Source organism: Rhincodon typus, chromosome 5 (assembly GCF_021869965.1).
Source record: "Rhincodon typus isolate 14 chromosome 5, sRhiTyp1.1, whole genome shotgun sequence".
Taxonomy (NCBI): domain Eukaryota; kingdom Metazoa; phylum Chordata; class Chondrichthyes; order Orectolobiformes; family Rhincodontidae; genus Rhincodon; species Rhincodon typus.
In genome coordinates this window covers 118,983,260-119,005,996 of record NC_063336.1, presented here as the reverse complement: position 1 = coordinate 119,005,996, position 22,737 = coordinate 118,983,260, and the positions used below count along the sequence as shown (strand labels likewise).

The window sequence follows — 22,737 nt, the reverse complement described above, 5'->3', positions numbered from 1 at the left end:
CCCGAAACGTCAGCCTCTCTGCTCCTATGATGCTGCTTGGCCTGCTGTGTTCATCCAGCCCTGCACCTTGTTGTCTCGGATTCTCCAGCATCTGCAGTTCCTACTATCTCTGATTCAATAAAGGAACTGATGTTTGTTTTCTGTTCAGATGATAAACTGTGAAGTATATTGTGTATCATTAATATATTGCCGTTGTAGCAAAGATATTTATTATTGCTACACTGCAAAAGTGTCTGACTCACTACAGAAGTTCTACCACTTAGAAAATTTGTGCTTCTGTTGTGTGCTTTGTCCCACTTCTGGCATCATCCTTTGAGTGTGATTTGTGTGTCCTGCTTGTGTGTCATCAAACAGCAACAAATCCCCACTGAATTACTACAGTACCTGAGTAATATCAGTCATGAAATAGTTTCTATAGGAAATTAATGTAAGCACCTATATCAAACATATTATACCCTTCACCAATATAGAGCATGGTAGAACATTCTGGATGACTAATGGAAGTTGGAAATGTTATAAACAAAGTTCGGATGTCAAATGTGTTTATATGAATGCAAACTTCTGGTCAATAAATCACAGTGTGAGGCATTTGTTTAGGAAAGAAATTACAATTCATGATTTCTGACTGGAGAAAACACACTGCCAGTAATTATTGTCAACAGCTTTACAATTGATAGCCCTCATCCTAAAAATCCTCACTCGATGAAGAAATAAGAGAAACTGTCCATTTGATATTGTGTGGAAACAGCTGTTTACAAAAGGAATTACGGTAGTGATTGTAACAAGGTCAGCCAACTGGATCTCATAGCATCTGTGTTCCCTGATTGGGGCTGTTTATCTGGTCCAATCAGGGAGTCCTGGCTGACAGATATAAACAGGAATGTCAGAAGTTCTGTTCACTCTGAGAGCTGGCTCTGAGAGAGCTGGATCAGTGTCAAGGACTGTCCATGTGTGAATAAAGGGTGACTTAGTGGTGGAATATTGGCCTCTCTGGAGTTATTTCAGTTACGATGTACATTTCCGTGATATTTTATGCCAACCATTTATGTACTTTTCAGGAGCCAATTAAAAACTCAATCACTGAGTAGATCTTTAAGCAGTTTCTTTCTAATGGTGCAAACCTGTCTTGTATCAAGGACACCTCCATTCTTCAAAGCTGAAAAGAGTTGTAAAGAATAGCAGATAAATGAAGAAGAGTCTAATCAAATAGAGCAGTCTCCAGTTGTAAAACAGAATTGGTTTTGAGATGAATGTAACTCACGCCAGGTGGCATTTATTGACTTCATGGTTACAGTTGTTACAATAATAATTACGAGGCCACTTCCAAGCAAATTTTAAATAACTTAGCTGGGAAAATGATGCAAACTGTGCTTAAATTCAGAACCTAAACAAGTGCCTTCTTTGTATTATTCTACAATGTAATAACACAATACCAATAATTCTGTGGGTCATGTTTTCTGTAGGAAGGGTGACTGTTCATTTTGGTGGAATGCTTGTGGTCCTGCTGATCAATGTAGGTTTCAAGTGAATCAAACATGATTCTTTTAAAATGCTGCAACACACAAACAGTTGTGCTATAGATTTCAACTGTGCAACTGCCAAATCAAAATCAAGAGCTTCAAAGTAAATTAATTACTTTAGAAAATGCTGAGAGCCTGAATTTATCTTTTACTAATAACTTGCAGGATATTCCTAGCTTCCTGAAAAGTTTAGTGTTATTGTGGCTGTATTGCTATTTACCCTGAAACTTGAATTGGAAATATAATTTCACATCCTATCCTAATGGTTTGTCAATTTACATTTAATTAAATAAATCTAAAATGTAAAAAAATCCTAATATCTGTAATGGTGACCATGAAGCTACCTGATTGTTGAGAATTGATATCTTTTTGGCAAAGGAACCTGCTTTCATGTAGAAAAGACAATCTGCTATGTTTATCTTGTCTGGCCTATTTTGAACTCGAGGTCCTGCACTCTCTGATGTTCTAAGGAATAAAGGTTCTCAAGGTTCATAAGAATAAACCACTTGGGTTATCTAGCATTGACATGTATCAGATTTGGACACAACAGTGACATAGTCAGCCAATGTGTCTTTGCAAAATCCCGCTCAGTATCATCATCGAAATTCTATAAACATTAGGGGAGCTGTCCCACAGATTACTTGAACAACAGTCTCAAATAGTCACTCTCATAGAATCTATCATTCAGCTCATATCTGGGTCCCTCCAAGCCCCTTGCTGGCTGTGTCCCTTCCTATCGCAGGAAAGACCCAGCAGAGATGATGACCCATCCAGCCTTGGTGTCTCAGTGCCATTCCCCAGAAGAGTTCAACATGGTGGATTGTTAATTTATGACTTGAGGGAAGCCAAAAAATAGAAATCAATAGGAGCAAAAAACAAAGACCTGTGGATGCTGGAAAGATGAAGCAAAAACAGAAATAGCTGGAGAAACTCAGCAGGTTTGGTAACATCTGTGGTGAGAAAGCAGTGTCAGTGTTTCAGGTGCAATGACCCACCTTCAGAGTTATGAGTTCTGAAGAAGGGTCACTGGACTTGGAAGGTTGACTCCACTTTCTCTCCACAGATGCTGCCCAGACCTCATGAGTTTCTCCAGCTATTTGTTTTTGTGATCAGGAGGAGGTTTCTTTGCCATATTTCATCTGATGTGATGAGGCTTCTTCATGTCTGGAGTTGATGTCTTGTTTTCCTGAGGTTTCCTGATTGTTGTTTACATATGAGTGTACATTTGTTTGTCTACTTGTACAGTGAACTTCTCAAAAGATCCTGTTTGGATTTCAGTGCATGTACAAGGTTGACTGCAGTGCACTTGAGGTTATTTTGCATTGTCTAAGATGTATTTGAATTCTTAGGAATTGTGAGGCAAAGTAGGTCCAGGTTTTACTTTGACAATTCACCTTTGTTCTCGCCTACAGTCCATCTTGTTGATATATGGAACTTAATTGAAGCCTTTCGGGACAATGGCCTCAACTCCTTGGACCATAGCACAGAAATTAATGTATCTCGGTTAGAGACCATCATTTCATCAATCTACTACCAGCTGAATAAACGCCTTCCAACCACCCATCAAATCAGCGTGGAACAGTCTATCAGCCTGCTCCTCAACTTTGTTATAGCAGCATACGACAGGTAGGTGCTTATGTAGCTATATGTATTGAGGTAGCTCCCAGCCAAAGCTAGGAGCACGATATTGATGTACCCTTTACGGTGTTTTTGAAAAGTCCCTTTTATCTTCATATGAAGTTTCCCAAGTAGTTTATATAATTACTACGATGGTAGCAATTATTGGAGTACCCTACAGCAGTTCTGCTATTTTTACTTAAACTATTCATTCATTCATGTGATGTGGGTTTCACTGGCTAGGCCAGCTTTTATTCTCCATCTCTAATTGCTGTTGAGAGTGTGGTGATTGAACTGCTGCCTTGAACCACTGCAGTCCTGGGCTGTGTGGAGTAATTGATTGTGTTCCAGGCATTGGCTCCCACGATATTGAAGGGACATGAGAAATAGGAGCAAAGGTGATAATTGAGCTGCTCGAGCCTGTTCTGTCATTCAATAAGATTGTGGCTGATCTGTTTGTGTTTCAAATTCCACATTCCTATCTCTCTTCCCTGTCCCCATAACAAAATCTTTCCACCTCAATCTTAAAAATGTTCAATACCCCCAGCTCCATTGGCTTCTGAAGCAGAGTGTTCCAGAGTTGCACTACCCTCAGAGAGCAATAAAATAATCTCCTTATCTCTGTCCTAAGAGAGTGACACCTAATTTTAAAAGAGTGTCCCCTATTTCTCGTCTGACCCACAGATGAAACATAATCTCCATGTCTAGTTTGTCCACACCATTCACAATCTTATATGCTTCAATTAAACTTATGAACTCCAGTGAAAACAAGCCCAATCTATCCAAGCTAACTTCATAAACCAACCTCTTGCTGCAGGTATCAATCTGCCAAAACTCCTCTGAAGTACTTCCAATAAATGTAGATTCTTCCATAAATAAGGAAGCCAAAACTGCACATAATAGTTGAGATATGGCCTCATCCATGCACTGTACAACCAAAATATAACATCCATCCTTTCATATTCAGTTACAGTCATCACAAAGAATGGCATCCCATTAGCCTCCCTGATTACACGCTGTGTCTGCATACTAACTTGTTGTGACTCATGCATTGGCATGTCTAAAACCCTCAGCACGTCAGATTTCTGTCGTCACTTTTTATTCTTCCTGTCAAAGTGAACAACTTCACTTTCTCCTATGTTATACTCCATCTGTTAGGTTTTTGTGCATTCACACATTTGTCTCTATCCATTTGCAACTTCCTACATTGACTACACAACATATTTCCCTACCTGTCTCAGTGCTGTCTGTGAATTTAGCTACCATACCTTTGTTCCCCTCACCAAATCATTGATGTAAATTATGAAAAGTTGACACCCCTGTAGGACTCCACCTGTCACTATCCTGCTAATCACACTCCTGATTTGTGGAGATGGGAACTGAGCTACTTGCTATAGAATTCTCAGTTTCTGACCTGCTGTTGTAGGCACAGTATTTCTATACGGGTTGCAGTTCAGTTTCTGTCAATGATAACCCCTAGGATGTTGCTAGCAGTAGATTCTTAAACTGTGGCACAGTAGTCCAGCCTCACCAGCATTTTATAAAAAAAAAGCACTATTTCTCAGGTCTTCTATTGTTTTTCCAATGATAATAAAATCAAGGACCAACATGCTTTTATCAGCCTTCTCATGCTGTGCTTATATGTCTGTTTCTGTGTTCCCTTTAAAATTGTGCCATCACTTCATTATTGCTTTGCCTCATTCCTCCTTGCATGATGAATCATTTTGCCGTTCCTCTATATTAAGCTTCATTAGTTGTCTCCTGTGCATTTCGCCCAAAACGGCAGTGATCCATGCAGGGCTGGGGTTGAAGCAGTGCTGCCCTCTAGTTCATCCTTCTTCAAAAATGAAGAGCCAAGGCTTTGTGTTTTCCAATAATATCCTCATCACTCTTTACGAAGAGTCTTCATCCGGTGATAAAACTGATATTTAATCAAAAGAAGTTGCAAGATGCACCCAGAGAGAACTGTTCTTTTTCTATGAAATTTGAGTGTATTGGAAAGAAATTTCTTAAGCCTCCCCACCCACCATTTAATTAGAGGTTTCATTCCCCATTAGAGTAAAATAATGACAAGACACGTAGCAATTGTTTCCAACTCGGAGTTGTCATTCCATTGAAATTCTCCCCACCTAATTATCTGTATGTGTCGTGGACAGCTGTATTTTTTTGTTTGTAGATCTGATGCATTTTGAAAGCTGCACAGCAGATTTGGTATCCAATAAGGGTGAAAGACCGTGCACATGAGACTTTCTTCCAAATTTTCTGAGCACTTGAAGACACTGATTTCTACAGGGTGTGGTTACAATTGTTTCATCCTCCTTCAAAAAGCCAAGCTGAAGGGCCATGGCTGACTGCTAAAGTTGAAAAGAGTGAAAATGAAGAACATGTGGAGATAGTGGGGTAGGGACTTGGTAACTGGCTTCAATTTAAAACGTCTCAAAATTGTTGAAGGAAGAAAAGTGCGGATGCGGATGAGCGTCTTGTGTTGGAGACTTCGAAGAGGTTTTAAGTGGTCTATTAGGCACATTCGTAGCAATACAGTGCAGTTGTGACAGATGCAAAATATTGCACTGGAGATGGGGTTTGGCAGTGAAACGTGAAAATGAAGTCAACTGCCACATTGATTTTATTTATTGTCATGTGTACCCAAATACAGTGAAAAGTTCTGTTTGCACGTAGTACAGCAGATAGTAAGCAAAGGATATACAAATCAAAAAGACTTAGACAGAGGTATACAGGTTACATTGCACAGGGCATGTGCTGGGCGAGATCAATGTTAGCAAGTTCGGTGTTATTTGATGCTACAGGGTGTGCATTCATCAGTCTGATAATGGCCGGGAAGAAACTGTTCCAGAACTGCTGGTGCGTGTGTTCAGGCTTCTGTATCTTCTGCCTGATGGAAGAGGTTGTAGGAGATCATTACTGGGGTGCGATGGGTCTTTGATGATGTTGGCCGCCTTTCCGCGGCAGCGAGCTGTGTAAGTAGAGTCCATGGATGGGAGGTTGGCTTCCGTGATGGTCTGAACTGTGCACACCACGTTCTGTAGTTTCTTACGGTCCTGGGCAGAGCAGTTGCTGTACTAGGCACTTTCCTGAATTCTGTCTATCAGTGACAGGGAGCTCCTTCAAATTGGAGCAGTATTTAAGTCTACCAAACCTTCATCTTTACAGAAATTAATTGAGGCATTAAACATAAAGCATAGTGATGATGGAGTGTGGGTTAAAGTTATGAAAATCATAAATCCATTTTTTAGTTACCTACCTCCAGTATGAACAGAGTGAGGCTGAGGGCTGGTCCTGGGCCAGCAGTGGGAAGAATGTGGAATTCCAGAGTTGGGACCATGATTTAAATAATAGAATGAGGCTGTGCCACTGGCCTTTTTCAGCTTTAAATGCAAGTTGTGACCATATTATTGTTCACAGATCACACATTCAATGGATATTGATCCTGCTACACTAATGGGATGACATCATGGAGTAAAATAATGTTCATTTTGTAAAATGTTTCACTTTATTAACCCAAACTTCCAAATTGTGTACTTTAAGGAATAGAATAGGTGCTGAAATGTGTTTAATCATGTTGTATTAGTTTATGTTGACTATGAAACTTCGAACTAAAATTGTATTGCAGTAGATGAAGAACTTGAGCTGAGTTCTCCTGAGAGTGGAGAACATTGTCGGTGAGTTTGAGTAGCTACAATTACTAACGTGTCACACAATAACCTTTTTGCAGTGAGGGTCATGGGAAGTTGACGGTATTCTCAGTCAAAGCTATGCTGGCGACAATGTGTGGAGGAAAGATCCTGGACAAACTACGGTGTAAGTAAAAACAAGATTTAGATGTATGCATTTATTTAGGATTGCTCTGTTCTCTCATTATCTTTCTTTCTCTGCCTCTGGTCAAAATTTGTTTCAGTTTGGGTTGGTACCTTCCTTGGCCAGCTTCACTGTTGAGGCGAGATGGTGAATGTCAGGAAGTTTTTAATCATGGGGATCACAAAAGAATCCAGTTCTACTGCCTGCTCACTTAAAGCAGGAGTCATTGACTTTTAATCAGGTGTGTGAATGTGTGTTTCTTACCTAATAGAGAGGTGATGGGTATGGACTGCTGCTTGGCCTCTGCTTCAGTTAATTACTGTTTGAAGTTAAAAACTGAAAGAACTGCGGATGCTATAAATCAGGAACAAAAACAAAGTTGCTGGAAAAGCTCAGCAGGTCTGGCAGCATCTGTGAAGATGCTGCCAAACCTGCTGAGCTTTTCCAGAACTTTGTTTTTGTTCCTGTTTGAAGTTATTGGCGGAGCCCAGAAAATGTATTCCACATTGGGAGCAGTAGTGTTGGCCGACTTTAAACTCAATATTCCAGCACACTAGGTGCATTTGCTCTTGAACTGCATGCTGTGTTAGTCATTGTCGGGACAGCACAGAGTGTGAACTCAACAAGGAATGTTTCTGCTTGGTTCTTGGGAAAAAAATTGGATTGTTCAGAAATTTGATGAAATGATTTGGTAATTGTTGTAGTTTAAAATGGTCTATGCCCGCTTTCTGTTAGAGGTTTAACTGGTTACAGTGCTTTGTTTGGCTTTGTTTTGTGTAATCCGTACCTATTGTTTTCATCTAAAATGTTTACATTAGACATTAAATCCCCAAACTGGCATTAAAATTTTTAAGGGATTAGTTTTGAGATTTTGCATTTATCATGCTTTGCATGTTAATGAAAAATCCCTTGAATCTGTCTTTAGATTCCTAGTCAGAGAAGGCCTGAAAAGATCTTTAATTGGGAACAGATTGAAGGGGAGTTTAAATTTTAGTTGGTTTGTTTTATAATTGGTCTGATTTACTCCACTATCAGAGCTCTGTAGAGCCACATGCATTCCATCTATTGGCACTATGGGTTCTACTTACTTTGAGTTTGGAGAATGTTAACCACCCTTAGTTGGTGTTGATCTAAAACACAGGACTCTCCCTAAATTGTAACTGATCGGTATCCCATTGAAAGGCTATGGAATAGTTGACATGGAAAGGAGAAACAGATAGCTCACTGGTTCTGTAGCAATGCCATTCTGAGGCTTGTGCTGCAGCACATTCTTGAGTAGAACAGGATGGAGCTTTGATTGATTGATTTTATTGTCATGTGTACAGAAATACAGTGAAAAGCTTTGTTTATGAGTGGTACAGGCAGATCACAGCAAGCAAAGGATGTACAGATCAAAAACACTGAAGGGCATACATGTTACGTTGCAGGTTACATTATTTGAGGCTAGAGTCCATTCGACAGTCTGATAACGACATGGAACGAAGCTGTTCCTGAACCTGTTGGTGCGTGTGTCCAGGCTTCGGTATCTCCTGCCTGACAGAAGAGGCTGTAGGAGGTCATTACCGGGGTGTGATGGGTCTGTGATGATGTTGCCCACCTCTCTGCAGCAGCGAGCTGCGTAAATGGAATCCATGGATGGAAGGTTGGCTCCCATCATGTTCTGGGCTGTGCACACAACCTTCTGTAGTTTCTTACAGTCCTGGGCAGAGCAGTTGCCATATCAGGATGTTATGCACCCGGGCAGTATGCTTTCTATGGTGTATCTGTAGGAGTTGGTGAGGGTCCGTATGGACATTTCAAATTTCCTGAGCCACCTGAGGAAGAAGAGACATTGTTGTGCCTTCTTGACTGTCGCATCTACGTGGGAAGCCCAGGACAGGTCATCAGTTATTGTCACTCCGAGGAACTTGATGCTCTTCACTCTCTCAACCTCAGTTCCATTGATGTTGATGGAGGTGTGTTCTTCTCCTTTCTTAATTTGGCAATTTCTGTTTCTGTCTTTCTGGTTTCTAGCATCCGCGTTTCTCCAGTTTTTTGTGCCCAGTTATGTTTCCCTCGGCCAAGTTGCACACGTTTTGTATTTTCAAAACTTTTTTTCAAAGATCTGTAGATCTAATTACAAATAGGTCTGACTATCATGGAGCCCGGATGTAAGCAGATTCAGGCGCAGGAACTCTGTCACTTTTCCTCAGCTTGGTTTTGCCCCTTAGCAAACACCCACCGATCTGTAAAATAATTGTCAGAACTCCTGTCCAATTGTGAGGCCTTTCTCTGGATGTGCAGGAATAAATTCATCATTTATGGAGCTTACACTTAACAATCTTTAAGAAAATGTGTATTTTCAGCTGCTGTAAATGTTTTTGAATTCATTCACCAGAAAAACAATACTTGACCAGGTTTAGAAAGTCTTTGGTTTCTCAAACTCAAAAGGCTTCATGAAGATATTGGATTTCTGAGATACTAGGAACTGCAGATGCTGGAGAATCTGAGATAACAAGGTGTAGAGCTGGATGAACACAGCAGGCCAAGCAGCATCAGAGGAGCAGGAAAGCTGACCTTCTACTGAAGAAGAAGGGTCTAGGCCCGAAACGTCAGCCTTCCTACTCCTCTGATGCTGCTTGGCCTGCTGTGTTCATCCAGTTCTTCACCTTGTTATCTTACATTGGATTTCTGTAATTGTTTCAAGTCCATTTGCTGAATCTTGCATTCCAACAATTTAAATTAAAAATCAATAAATCCCATTTAGCATCATTCAGAAAAGTGACATGCTGTTGAAACCTTTTTGTTTGCACTCATGAGGACAGAATCACCAGAAAATCAAGTTTTAAAGGGAACAACAATATTTTCTGTAAGAGAGGAGTGTGTTGATTGGGCAAGTACACTTGCCAGCCAATCAGCATTCTCTTCTTATGCAGTGGAAATTGCTGTTCCCTTTGAAATTTGCTATTCTTGCAATTTTAATCTGATGACTGCTGCAACATTAGGGTGGACAGTGTGTCTTTTATTCGGCAATACTCAATTTCTGTACTCCAAAGTGATTAATCCCATTAACATTTGGAACTCTTAAATTTATTTTATTAGTTTTTTAAATTAATTATCTGTTTCCCTGCTAGATTACAATTAAAAACTGTAAATAGACTAATCGAAGTGAGGACTGAAATTGTATCTGTGAGACATTGTGGACAGCTCAGTGTATATATTTCTATATTTCAGTGGCCTGGTGATGAAAATTTGGTGAATGTGTAATAGAGAGTGCTGCAGAATTTACTACAAATGGAAACTATCTTCAATTTGTTATTTTAATCTGTTTGCTAATTCCAACATCATCCGAAGGTTCAACATAAACACGTTGAGGGCAGTATAGCTGGGTTTGCTTGCTCTCTAGTGGTAATCATATGGTATTGTATCTGAAATATGAAACTGTACCTTCCGAAGAGAGGCCAGCACTGTCAGATTGCCACTCTGTTCCTATGTTACCGCTAAGGTGGAGCTCTGCATGTTTTGGTCTGGGCTTCTGAATGCTGTCTTTTCAGAAATGGAGGACATAATTGTTTTTCGGAGTACCTCTCTACCAAAGGATCGTCAAAGTTGGAGCGTAGTGGGTTTGTCGAGGGCAGGGTAGGCGGTGTCCAAGCCATACCTCGTTTTTGTGGCCCAGATTTCCATATTCTTCTCAGCTTTCATTCATTCACAAATTTGCTAAAAATCTTTGGGACATGAAATAGTTTCTCAGTATGTTAGTGAATAGGTGTAAGTGAGGTCAGTTGATAGATGGCAGATTGTGAAGTAGGGTCAGATCGAATTGGGGAAGGTGGATTGTGAGCTGGGGTTTTACAGAGGAGAGGTATGGTTAGTTCTCTTGTTACCCAGGAGGTCAAGCTGTGTTTCTCCACCTAACATTTCCTGGATAAATATCCAAGTAAGTGAATAGAAGTTGTTCGAGGGTACTGGTTGTAACTCCGTGTTGGAGACGTTTTTGGAGGATTTTGGACACAGTCCATTGGAAATTTAAACCTGTCCAAAAGTTTTGCTTTCATTATTGTATGAAGATTCTTTGAAAATCACAAGAAATCCTGAAGTGCAACTTTTGGAGGAGCTCTGATCACTGACTGTCTGGAGATCAGCAGATGTGGTCCACAGATATGGAGAATGATGTATCGCATTTTTTGAATGATACCACCAAGGGAGTGCAGGGGAAATCATGACTGGCTTTTGCTGGTGTAATGAGTTCTTTCCCTCTACTTTTCTGCTTTAATTGCTGTTACCTGAAATTGACTTTTATGGCATAACAGGCAAAGGAAAGAGTTTTTCAAAAATGTTTATGGGTTAACATTCAGATATAAACATATTTAAAAGATGTGCTTTTTAGAAATTTTGGCCTTAACAGACAACAATCAAAACTAAGGAGAATTGGAAAGTTTCAGAATGCTGGAGACGGTTGAGTTAGGAGTTACAATGTAGTGGTGTTTGTTTGGATTGCTGTAACAGTTTACAGAAGATGGGATGGCCTGGAACCATCAATGCTGTTAGTTAGCTTCTCTGGTTGCCTGACTGCTTCATGTGTAAACACTACAATCAATCAATGGGCTTCATGAAATAATGTGGAAAAACATACATAAAATAGTGCAAAGAGTTGCAGGAACATTTGCCAATGTGGTTGTGAATTAAAATGTCAGCTCTCCTTTCTCCTTTTGTCATTTTTCCCCCCACCTAAAGACTCAGATCATTGCTGCCAAATGCATTGTTCACCAACTAATAGCTGGACGTTTCTACCTGCAGTTTGTTCCATTGAAGAATTTGTTGGGAGTGTTGAAGTGCTGACTGAAATTTTTTCAAAGTTTTTGATAAATTAAAGTGTTCACTTGGAGTATTGATACTTGATATTTAATCAAAATGGTACTTAATTGGGGCAGTAAATGTCTGAAGTTCTACTAAATTGTTGTTTGAAGCATTTCTTGTAGGAGGTGCTTATGGTTTTTATCTTAGGATGGGTGGGATACAAGCTATTTCCTCTGCCAATGATGGGTTGCTTTTTCTACAGTTTTCTTAGTGGAACGGGAGGATATCCTTCAAGAAACGAAGGAGTAAGAGGGAGTATCTTGAACACTTGCTTCAACTGTAAAGGAGTCATGAGTAAACTAATGGGGTTGAAGCCAGACAAAAATACAGTCCTAGATGATTCCCAATGAGGATTTATTTTAATAAAAAAACAAGCTTAATTAAACTTTTGTAAAGTTAATTGGATTTATGGAGATGACTGGAAAGTGGCAAGCATTATAAAATTGTTTAAAGAGAGCGAAAGGGACAAACCAAGTAACTGTACTCCAGATAAAATAGCTGGGTGGAACACTTGCTCAAATCCATTACGTGGAGTAGAGTAAATAAACACCGGGGGATGTATAAACTGAATTGGGGAGTTTAGTTTTCTGAGTACAGTATTTAGCGGAGTCAGTTTAACAAAGTACAGCACAGGAACAGGCCCTTCGGCCCATCAAGCAACGCCAACCCACCTTGCCTTTTGAAACTAAAAACCCTTTGCCTCTGCACGGTCCTTATCCCTGTATTTCCTGCCTATTCATGTAGTGGCACATGCAGGTATCAGTTGTTCATGAATTTTCAGAATGCATTTGATAATGTTCATCCTAGAGGATGCAGGCTAAAATTGATAAACAGGAGATAATCCTGGGGCACGGTGTAATCACAGGCAGTTACACAGTTAAGTCCCAATGATCATCGCTGGGTGCTCCTACATAGTTGATGCTACGGCCTCAGATTGGCAACTGCCCAGTGGATCCATTCTGACAGGGAGTTGTGTTCAAACCCAAACCTGTTCCCGGTTCATGCATTTCGTTAATGTTTCCATTATTAATATTTGCTAACATGCTTTTCTCTCACCAATCCCCTTTCTTAAACTATATTCCAGATACTTTCTCACAGATATCAGATTCCAATGGAATAATGATGTATATAAAGTTTGACCAGTTTCTCCGAGAGGTGTTAAAGTTGCCCACGGCCGTGTTTGAGGGACCATCGTTTGGTTACACGGAGCACTCAGTACGGACCTGCTTCCCACAACAGGTGAGTTGTTTGGACTAATTCAAACTGCAGTTTTGTTAGAGTTCATTGACATCAACATTCGTCTGTGTTTTCAGTGTAACTGTTTCGTACCTTGTATTAGTGCAGAATGTATCAAATAGAAGCGTATGAGAGCTTGAAATGATCATGATTGGAAATTATAATATTCTCCAGATCTTTTAAAAGTGACCTGCTGGTTTAGCAGAAACCATTCTCTTCATCTAAATCTTCTGTGCTGTGTGTGAAAGTCTGTGTAAGATGGCATAGTCTCTGAATAAAGGGGCACCAATTTAAGACTGAAATGAGGAGGAATTTTTTCTCTGAGGGTTGAGAGTCTTTGGAACTCCATCCCACAGGAGACTGTGGGGACAGAGCCTTTGTGCATATTTAAGGCTGAGATAGATTCTTGATCAGTTGGGGAATCGAGGGTTATGGGAAAAAGGCAAGAAAGTGGACATGAGTGTTAGGTCAGCCATGATCCTATGGAATGGCAGAGCAGCTTCAAGGGGCTGAATGGTCTACTCTTGTGCGTTTTCCTGATGCTGTTATGGTCTGAAGTGAAGTTGTGCAGTTTCAATCCTGCATGCTAATATTCATCAGTTCACAATGGAACCGTCTACAGTCTGACAGAAAAGATCATAATGGTGGGGAATAGATAGTTGAGACAGAACTTAATCATAGCATTGCTCGAGTGCAAGAGGAGGCCATTCAACCCATTTGAGGCTGCATTGGTTCTTTGAGTATTTGACTTAGTGCTGATCTCTTGCCTTTTCACCATAACCCTGCACATTGTGTTTATTTAAATTATCACCCATACCCTCCTAAATGCCTTCCATTGAATCTGCTTCCACCACATTTCAAATGCCTTTCAGGAGTCCATGTATACCTCATCAAAAGCCCTGCCCTCATCAACCTTCTCTGTTATCTCTTAAGAAAATCTCCAGCAAGTTACTTAAATGTGACTTTTCTCTTAACAAATCCAAGCTGACTCTTCAAATTAATACACACTTTTTTCCATGTGATTATTAATGCTATCCCAAACAACTGTTTCTAGAAGTTTCCCCACCACTGAAGTTAATATGACTGGTCTTTAATTACTGGGCCTATTTTTGAAAATATTTATGAGTAAGGGTGTAATGTTTGTGGTTCCCCAGTCCTCTGGCATCACCACCAGATCGAGGGAAGTTTGAAAGACAATTGCCCGTGCCTTTGTAATTTCCACTCTCACTTTTTCGATGTAGAAACATAGAACCCCTACAGTGTGGAAGCAGGCCATTCAGCCCATCGAGTCCACACCGACCCACCCTCCTACCCTAGCTCTGCATTTCCCACCCTCGACACTATGGGCAATTTAGCAAGGCCAATCCAATGTGCACATCTTTGGACATAGTCCTGGTGCCTATCAGCTTGAAGGACCTTCAGCTGGCCCAACATGTCCTCTGATCCACGGACTGTGTTTCCTCCTCTGTAACCATGCCCTCGCAGCACTGACCACAGAGGGAAAGACAGATGCAATATATTCATTTATCTCCTCAATCATGCCTCTTGTCTCCATGTGTACATCCCATTTTCGGTCCCTAATCAGCCCTATTTCTCCTTTCACCCCATTTTTATTATTGATGTGATTTTAGAAGGCTGTGGGATTTCGCTCTCAGTTACCTGCCAGTGTTTTTTTTTCGCTCTTGTGTTCCTGTTTTCACTTCCCCAGTGGAGGTGATAATTCTTACTGTTGATTGGCCAATGTCATTTTCTTCTGTCATCCCAAGAGTGTGATACAGTAAGTGACCACTGTCTCTCAATCGCACCCCCCACCCCCCCAACCGCCTCCAGTGTCTCGTGGCTCACCTCATTCTGAAGTACTGAGTCTTCCTATGCCTCTGTTCTTATTGTATTTGACACATTGTGCTGCAGGAAATTCTCCTGGACACAATCTCGGCACTCTTGTTCCTCGCTGCCCTCGGCACCACCAGCATCGCAGGCTACAGTCACCATTATAACTCCTCCACAACGGTCACGCCATCCTGTAATTTCATTGCAGATTTGTTCCTCTATATCCTTCCTGCCAGCTGGTCTATAGATTACACCAAATAATATAATTGTGCCATTCTTATTCCTTAGCTCTACCCAGTTGATTTATTCCAATACTGCAACATTCTCCTTAACCAAAATAACAACCCTCCCTTTTTCCTTATCTTCGGAATCCCTCATAGCCAAGATTATTTAACATCCCTTGTCCCTTTGAGATCCAGGTCTCCATTATTACTACAACAGCATAATCCCATATGGCAGTTTGTGATTGCAACTCGCCAGAACAGAAGAACACTCTTACCAGACTTCAAACATGAACTCTGTCTCTCATCACAGATGTTGTCAGGCCTCCTGTGGAGTTTCTCCAGCACTCTGTTTGTTTCAGAGTTCCAACTTCTGCGGTATTTTGTTTTATTATGGTTACTTTTACCATTCCAACATTTTGGAAAATTGCCCAATTAGGTCCTGTATGCACAAAGCAGGATGAATCTAACCTGGCCAATTACTGCCCCATCAGTCTCCTCTCGATCATCAGTAAAGTGATGGAAGGTGTCTTCAACAGTTCTATCAAGCAGCACCTGCTCAGCAATAACCTGCTCAGTGATGCCCAGTTTGGGTTCCACCAGGGCCACCCAGCTCCTGACCACATTACAGCCTTGGTTCAAACCTGGACAAAATAGCTGAATTCCAGAGGTGAGGTGAGAGTGACAGCCCTTGATATCAAGGCTGCATTCGACCGAGTGTGGCATCAAGGAGCCCCAGCAAAACTGGTATCAGTGGACAAACTCGCCACTGGTTGGAGTCATACCTGACACATAGGAAGGTGGTCGTGGTTGTTGGAGGTCAGTCATCTCAGCTCCGGAACATCCCTGCAGGAGTTCCTCAGGGTAGTGTCCTAGGCCCAACCATCTTCAACTGCTTCATCAATCACCTTCCCTCCATCAGAAGTGGGGATGTTTGCTCATGATTGCACAATGTTTAGCACTATTCGTGACTCCTCAGATACTGAAGCAGTCCGTGTCCAAATGCAACAAGATCTGGACAATATCCAGGTTTGGGCTGACAAGTGGCAAGTGATATTCGTGCCACACAAATGCCAGGTTATGACCATCACCAGTAAGAGACAATCTAATCACCACCCTTTGACATTCATTGATGTTAACATCACTGAATTCCCCACTCTCAGCATCCTGGGAGTTACCTCGGATCAGAAACAGAAACCCAACTGAAGTTGCCAGATAAACACAGTGGTTACAAGAGCAGGTCAGACACTAGGAATACTGCGGCAAGTAACTCACCTCCTGACTCCCCAGAGTCTATCTACCACCTACAAAGCACACATCAGGAGTGTGATGGAATACTCCCCACTTGCCTGGATCTGTGCAGCTTACAAAGCAGTCGCTTGTATGGCACCACATCCACAAGCATCTGCTCCCTCCACCACCAACGCTCAGTAGCAGCAGTGTGTACTATCTACAAGATGCACTGCAGAAATTCACCAAAGATCCTCAGACAGCACCTTCCAAACCCACGACCACTTCCATGTAGAAGGATAAGGGCAGCAAGTGCATGGGAACATCACCACCCAGAAGTTTCCCAAAGAGTCATTCACCATCCTGGCTTGGAAATATATTGCCGTTGCTTGACTGTCGCTGGGTCAACTCCTGGCATTGTGGGTCAACCCACAGAAGGTGGGCTGCAGTGGTTCAAGTCAGCAGCTTACCACCACCTTCTCAAGGGGGCAACTAGGGATGGGGCAATAAATGCTGGGCCAGCCAGCGACACCAACATTCCACAAGTGAATAAAAAAGGTTAACAGTTTAAGGCAATAAGTCACCACCAGAAGATAAATATGTTTCTATGTGCATGAAATATATTTTCTTCTGTTTAATGATGTTAGGAAAAATACCAAAGCAAGTATAAAGAAAGATTCTGCAATTATATTAAAGGTATTTTTTTCTAACAGTGGAGTATGAACACCACCATTTGGAACAGATATGAAATGTTTAAGCTTGCTCGTTTCACAATATAACTTGTTTTGAGTTTGTTAGTGCTTTTTTTTCCTCAGTATGTTAAGCCTATTTTAACATTAATTACATTTGAATTGTCTGCAACATACTGTCTGATGAATACAAATACCTGTCACATGTCAATAGCTGAAACAAGATTTTCACTTTGGAAGTCACTCAGAACTCAATTTATTAATGGTTGTGTTTAAACTATTATCAGGTTTTGTAACAGATCTGTAGAATTGACCATGGCCTGCATATTTTCAGTTCATTACATTGTCTTATAAGCTTGTTACAATAGTCCAGCCCTGTTATTTTATGTAAAAAGAAACAAGCTGCATACTTTCTGATGAAGCTAAAACCTTTGCAGGCACTAACATGATTGCACTAAATTCATTAACATGTGCTCATACTTTAGATTTTTCAGCACTGATGTAAATTAGGAGTGTTTTTGCACTTTCTAAGTCCGTGTGTACCAGAATGGGGAACGGTTTGCGTAGCTGTAAGGATGGAACATAGGTTTCTATGTCTCAGTGTGCACAATGACATGGGGAGATATTTTAATAATATATTCTTTCTATCTGCCCAGGGAACACGTCACTTCTTGAAAGAGAGTGCAGACATGTTTCCATTGGTATGTGTTTATGTGGTGTACACAAGTCTGCTGCCTCCCACTGAATTAATAATGTTCTAAAAATCGCAGTAAATAAATGCACTGCCTTTAGGCAAGAAAATGCCAGTGTGAAGGAAACACTTTTCACAAACAAGCACCTTATTGTGTTTTTATTTGCCCTACAGTTATCCACGATAGATTGGTCAGTGTTTTGAAAATCACTGTGTTGTCAAATTGGATGCACTGAGATTTCATAGTAAGCAGAGAAATGAATAACCAGATGTTCTACAGATAGCTGGTATGGGGTTGATAGGGTGTAATGAGCTCCCCTCCTGTGCTGTTAGACATTAAAATCTGTTTCATTTGGTGGATGTGAGTTGAAATGTGAATGTCGATCAGATTGCATGGTCCTGGAGGGAAAAGGGGTGGTGTCAGGTCAGGGTCTGGGGGCATTTTTAAGGTTTTGGGAGGGGTGTAGTTGACGGTGTGTGAGCTAAATTGGGGATCAGTTGCAGTTACTTGGGAATTAGACTAGGTGTAAATAGTTGAGCCTTTCTTGAGTAACTCATTGCTGAACTGCAGTGAAACCCACTGAATGCTCTGATTTAAATGAAAACTTTCAGAGGCTTCTGACGAAAGAGAACTGCCCAGTGGAATCTGCAATTTTGTGACCAATTCCTTTGGAGTCTGCCATGATGGGAGTTTCACAGGATCCTCATAAGCCACTCCATCTACCCTGCAGAAACAATTATCTGACCCTTGGCAAATCCCAGCCAATGGAGCTGCCTCCCAATACAATTCTAGTTCATGTTGTTTAGCTGTAGTGGGCTTGAAGCTGCTGCATTCTGGATTAGGGACTGACCCTGCCTTATTTTGTTGTGCTTTTGTACCCAGAACAAAAACTGAATGAAAAGAAATAATGAGACAAAGGATCTTTCTGGAAAGTTGAATTCATTTTTAAAAGATTTTTCAATCAGGTGCAGTCATGTTATTACCATGATAGATCTCATCATAGGTTTGGTTTAGAAAGTGTTTCATTTGTGTTCTCTCATCTTCTCCTGCCTGAACTCCCTCCTCATCCTCACCCCAACCACGTCTGTATGTTATGGACCAGACCAGAGCCCCCATCCCCAATGCCCTAACTTTTTATGTATTTTTTTAAAGGCACGTGTAAGGTGCTGTGTGCCAGATGTGATTCGATTGGCCCACCAGTAAGCTTTAATCAATACACACTTTATCCTTACAACACAGTTAAAATATTAAAAGTAAGAAGAATTGGCATAACTTTAATTCAATTGAAATAGTTAACAAGATAATGTGTTATTTAACACTAATCATTAACTGTTCCAATACTGGCACCATCCCATAAACACACCATTTGGCAAAAGTGCAGTTCAGCAAAACAGTTCTGGTTCTCATGTGCTGCCTCTCTCTAATCTGGAAGAAAGAAACAATCTGCCCCTTTTGATTTTTAAGAGGAAGCTTCTTTAGCTGAGACTCCACTCCAGCAGAGAGCTCGAGCTGTTAGCTCAGCAGAAGCAGCAGAAACCTTCTCACTAACTGAAAGCAAAATTAAAAACCTTCCTGGGTCTGTGTGAGCCCTGAGCCCACCCACTCATAACTGGTTTGCCTCATTTTACTGATTCACTAATGCCGATTAGGGAAGGAAACTGCCATCCTTACCTGGTCTGGCCTACATGTGACTCCAGATCCACTGCAATGTGGTTGACTCTGAACTGCCCTCTGGGTAATTAGGGATGGGCAATAAATGCTGCCTGGTCAGCGGCACCTCATCCCTTGAATGAATAATAAAAAAGAATTTTTAAAAAACACACAGGGCTAACTCTAAGCTGCCTGCCTGAACGAGGCATTTCAGCACCCCAATGGCAACCTCTTCTGTAAGAGAAACAGCACAGAACACATCTCTCTTACAGGCACAGTACAGGCATATGTGTCTCACACACATACACATACAACCACTACTTACACACAGTTATACATCATTACAAACACACACTGTTCTTGAAGAAGTAACCAGTTCATGCCTTGTACTTGTGTATGAAATCGCTTGACTCAGTCTCTTCCTGTCCCCAACCCCTACAGTGTCCCGATCCCAAAAGGACATCTGCGAAGACAAATGATTCTCCTGCTGTCTGGATCAACCCACCCTAATCTGAATGCACGCACGTCATGCAAAAACTGTGCTCAGTGAACATTGCCAAATACTTTTTCTTCATCTTCAGGTGCTGTTAAAGTTTCTATTCTACAGTGTGATGGAGTTGAAGTTTTGTCTGTTGCTAAGAGTGTGAACAAGAATTCCAGGGAAAATATTGGCTCCAGTGTTTAATTTGGTCATGGACGCATTACCATTGTTACATCATTTTATCAGCAAAAAATGAAGGGGAGACATTACAGAGTATTTTCCATAATTAAAATGAGAGACGTCCTGATCGCTACAAGTGTTTTGATGTTTCTCACCGGGAGAGTAACAGAATGAACAATTTGATGAGAAATTACTCAATTGTGCCACACTTGTTAAATACTGTATAATCTGTACAATTCCAGGCCATTTATTTAGGTGAGGAATTAGTTCAGTTTACTTTATATTCAAAAGGTGTCTATACTTAAATGGATGTGGCATTTAGCGTATGTACACAGGAAAAAAGGATGTACAAATAATTGTTTTGGCTAATATTGTATAAATGACAACAACAGGCTTGGAATACAGAAGCAGTGTTCAATTTTAATTTGGAATACAAGAGCAAGTTTTTGCATGGTTTTCTTTTACAGCATGTGTAACGACTCAGCTTTCAAAATATTTGTGAAATGGCATGTAAGCACAAGTGTCAGGTTCTTTGTATTTCCACATGGGGGCAGTATAGTCTACATTGTCTTGGATTACACAGATTCAGAAGTCCAGACGTTTTGCATTTTCTTCCCAAACCTTTTTTGTTAATATCGCATCCTTGGCTTGAAAAGGAAGTACTTCAGAATGTCAGCATTAACTTCTCTCACTTGCCTAGCAATGGCAATCCCATTTTCACCCATCTAAACCTCAAGCTTTGGAATTCCATCCCAAACTTTCTTTGCTTCTGCATTTTCCTGTCCTCATGTTAAAATTCTTCTTCACAGGCTCATCTTTGACAAAGCTTTTAGACACCCCTCCTACTGTCTCATCTTTTGTCAAAAGTCTCTTTTTGGATAATGAAGTACTTTTGGATAATTTTCTGTGTTGTGAATGCTAATATGACCAACCAGTATTGCTGCCCTGTTTAAAAAAAAGATCTTTTTCAGATTTGATCTGTGCATGATTCTGACCAATGAAGCTGGAGAGTTTCCACACTGGGCTAGGCAATAAGTTCATGTGTCTAGACAGGGGTAAAGTGTTGATGTTGTGAATTACAAGAACAGTATTTGCAACATATACCCAGAACGTTTGAAGGATTCATTTCAGTTTTGGAAATTTACAATTGGTTTGGTAGGAAGGTTTAGTTCATCTTTTCTCATGACCGTTTTTAACTTAACGGTATAATGTGCTTGTAACTAGATGTACTTTTACCTCTGCCACTGTAGGTGAGCAATGGTGATGTTTTCTCCCCTGTTTGTCAGTTGGATTGTAAAAAATATATTGCAAAAACCTTTCAGATGGATTTCAACAAAGCTTAGTACACTGGGTATGGTTTAAGGAAGAACTCTGGGTTTTTGGTAAAATTGTAGTTTCTGATGCTGGAATTAAAAAAAAAATTGCTAACATTGGAAATAGGCCTGTTGACTTCGACTTTGTTTTAGAATGCTGTGGCATTAATATGTTGAGTGTTTGTTTTCTAATATTGTGGATTGTTTTGTCCAATTCTAGCAGCTGTCAGCATGTGAGCAGAATATTCAGAGCAGGTTGATGGATACAAGTTGACCTGCAGCTTCCTGCATAAGAAGGAAGCTCTTACTAAGAAAGGTTTTTTTTTCAAGTTTTGTTGCTACAGATCACCAACCAGGCAGGGAATGATCTCAAGGAACAGCTGTGTAATTGTAATGGAGTTGTTAATGCAGTGTCATGGAGGTTTGTACTGTATTGACTGCCCTCTTCATCTGTTTCTGTTGCTATAAATTCTGTTCAAATTCCAGAGTGAAATACCAAAGGCACTGTACTAATTACTCAACTTGTCAGATCTTCACAATCTGTCAGAAATACAGTCAAGTGCTAATAAAGTGAAAGATGATAGCCCTGGGAACATTGCTTATTTCTTCACTTAGCAGTTTAAATATTGAACTCTCCAGCATTGCATTATCAGAGGTGTGAAATGAATCCTGACGTTAACATAACTCTAAACAAGTAGACTGCATATTTAAGATGTTGAATCGTTTATGTTACAGAATCCAGGTGTATAGCACAGAGGCTCATGGACTGAAATAGATCAGTTATTGTCAATTGTATGATAGTAAATGAAGCTTTATTAGTGATAAATAAATTCTGCTAAAAATCATTCAATTCTAGATTCTTGAGAACTCTTTTGATTTTGTGCTTTTTTTTAATGAAGGAAATTAACATTGTGTAACTAGATTGAAATTAACAGATTAAATCTCAGCTGGTTTTAAAGTCCAGTGGTAAATTTAAACTGTAACTCACTGTAAAAATAACAGAAACAGAAGCTGTGTTTGAGTAGTTAAGGCTGCACTACCATTGCTGTTTGCTGGAGCTTTGGGTGATCATATCATGTTGCTGTCAAGATTTTATTGTAGTTACTGCTGGAGTCATGGCTGGTTTAGAGTATGTTTTGCATTTTGGAGTGAGTGAGTTATTTATTGTTACGTATATCTACAGGAATACAGTGAGAAGTGTTTTGTTGCCATAATCGGGCACCATTTTGAGTTACAAAAAGAATAAAAAGAAATTACGTGAATAGAGTTCATCTTCTGTACAAGGGGCCTTCAAACATAGCTCCAGGGTATCTGCACGGTCTCTGCAAGCTGCCCTTGGCATCAAGGATTTCCTGCTCCGGGTACAGTGATGACCGCGCTCCGGGTACAGCAGTGACCCCGCTCCGGGTACAGCAGTGACCCC

At 40.5% G+C, this 22,737-nt stretch overlaps 1 protein-coding gene across 1 annotated transcript in view; it reads left to right on the top strand.

Moving 5' to 3' along the window:
• Positions 1-22,737, top strand: part of LOC109915833 (dystrobrevin beta) — a 432,998-nt gene that overhangs the window by 109,713 nt on the left and 300,548 nt on the right. The window contains exons 4-6 of the mRNA XM_048597128.1: positions 2,933-3,146; positions 6,871-6,956; positions 12,877-13,031. Coding sequence (XP_048453085.1) covers positions 2,933-3,146; positions 6,871-6,956; positions 12,877-13,031 — 455 coding nt within the window. The remainder of the gene's footprint in view (positions 1-2,932; positions 3,147-6,870; positions 6,957-12,876; positions 13,032-22,737) is intronic.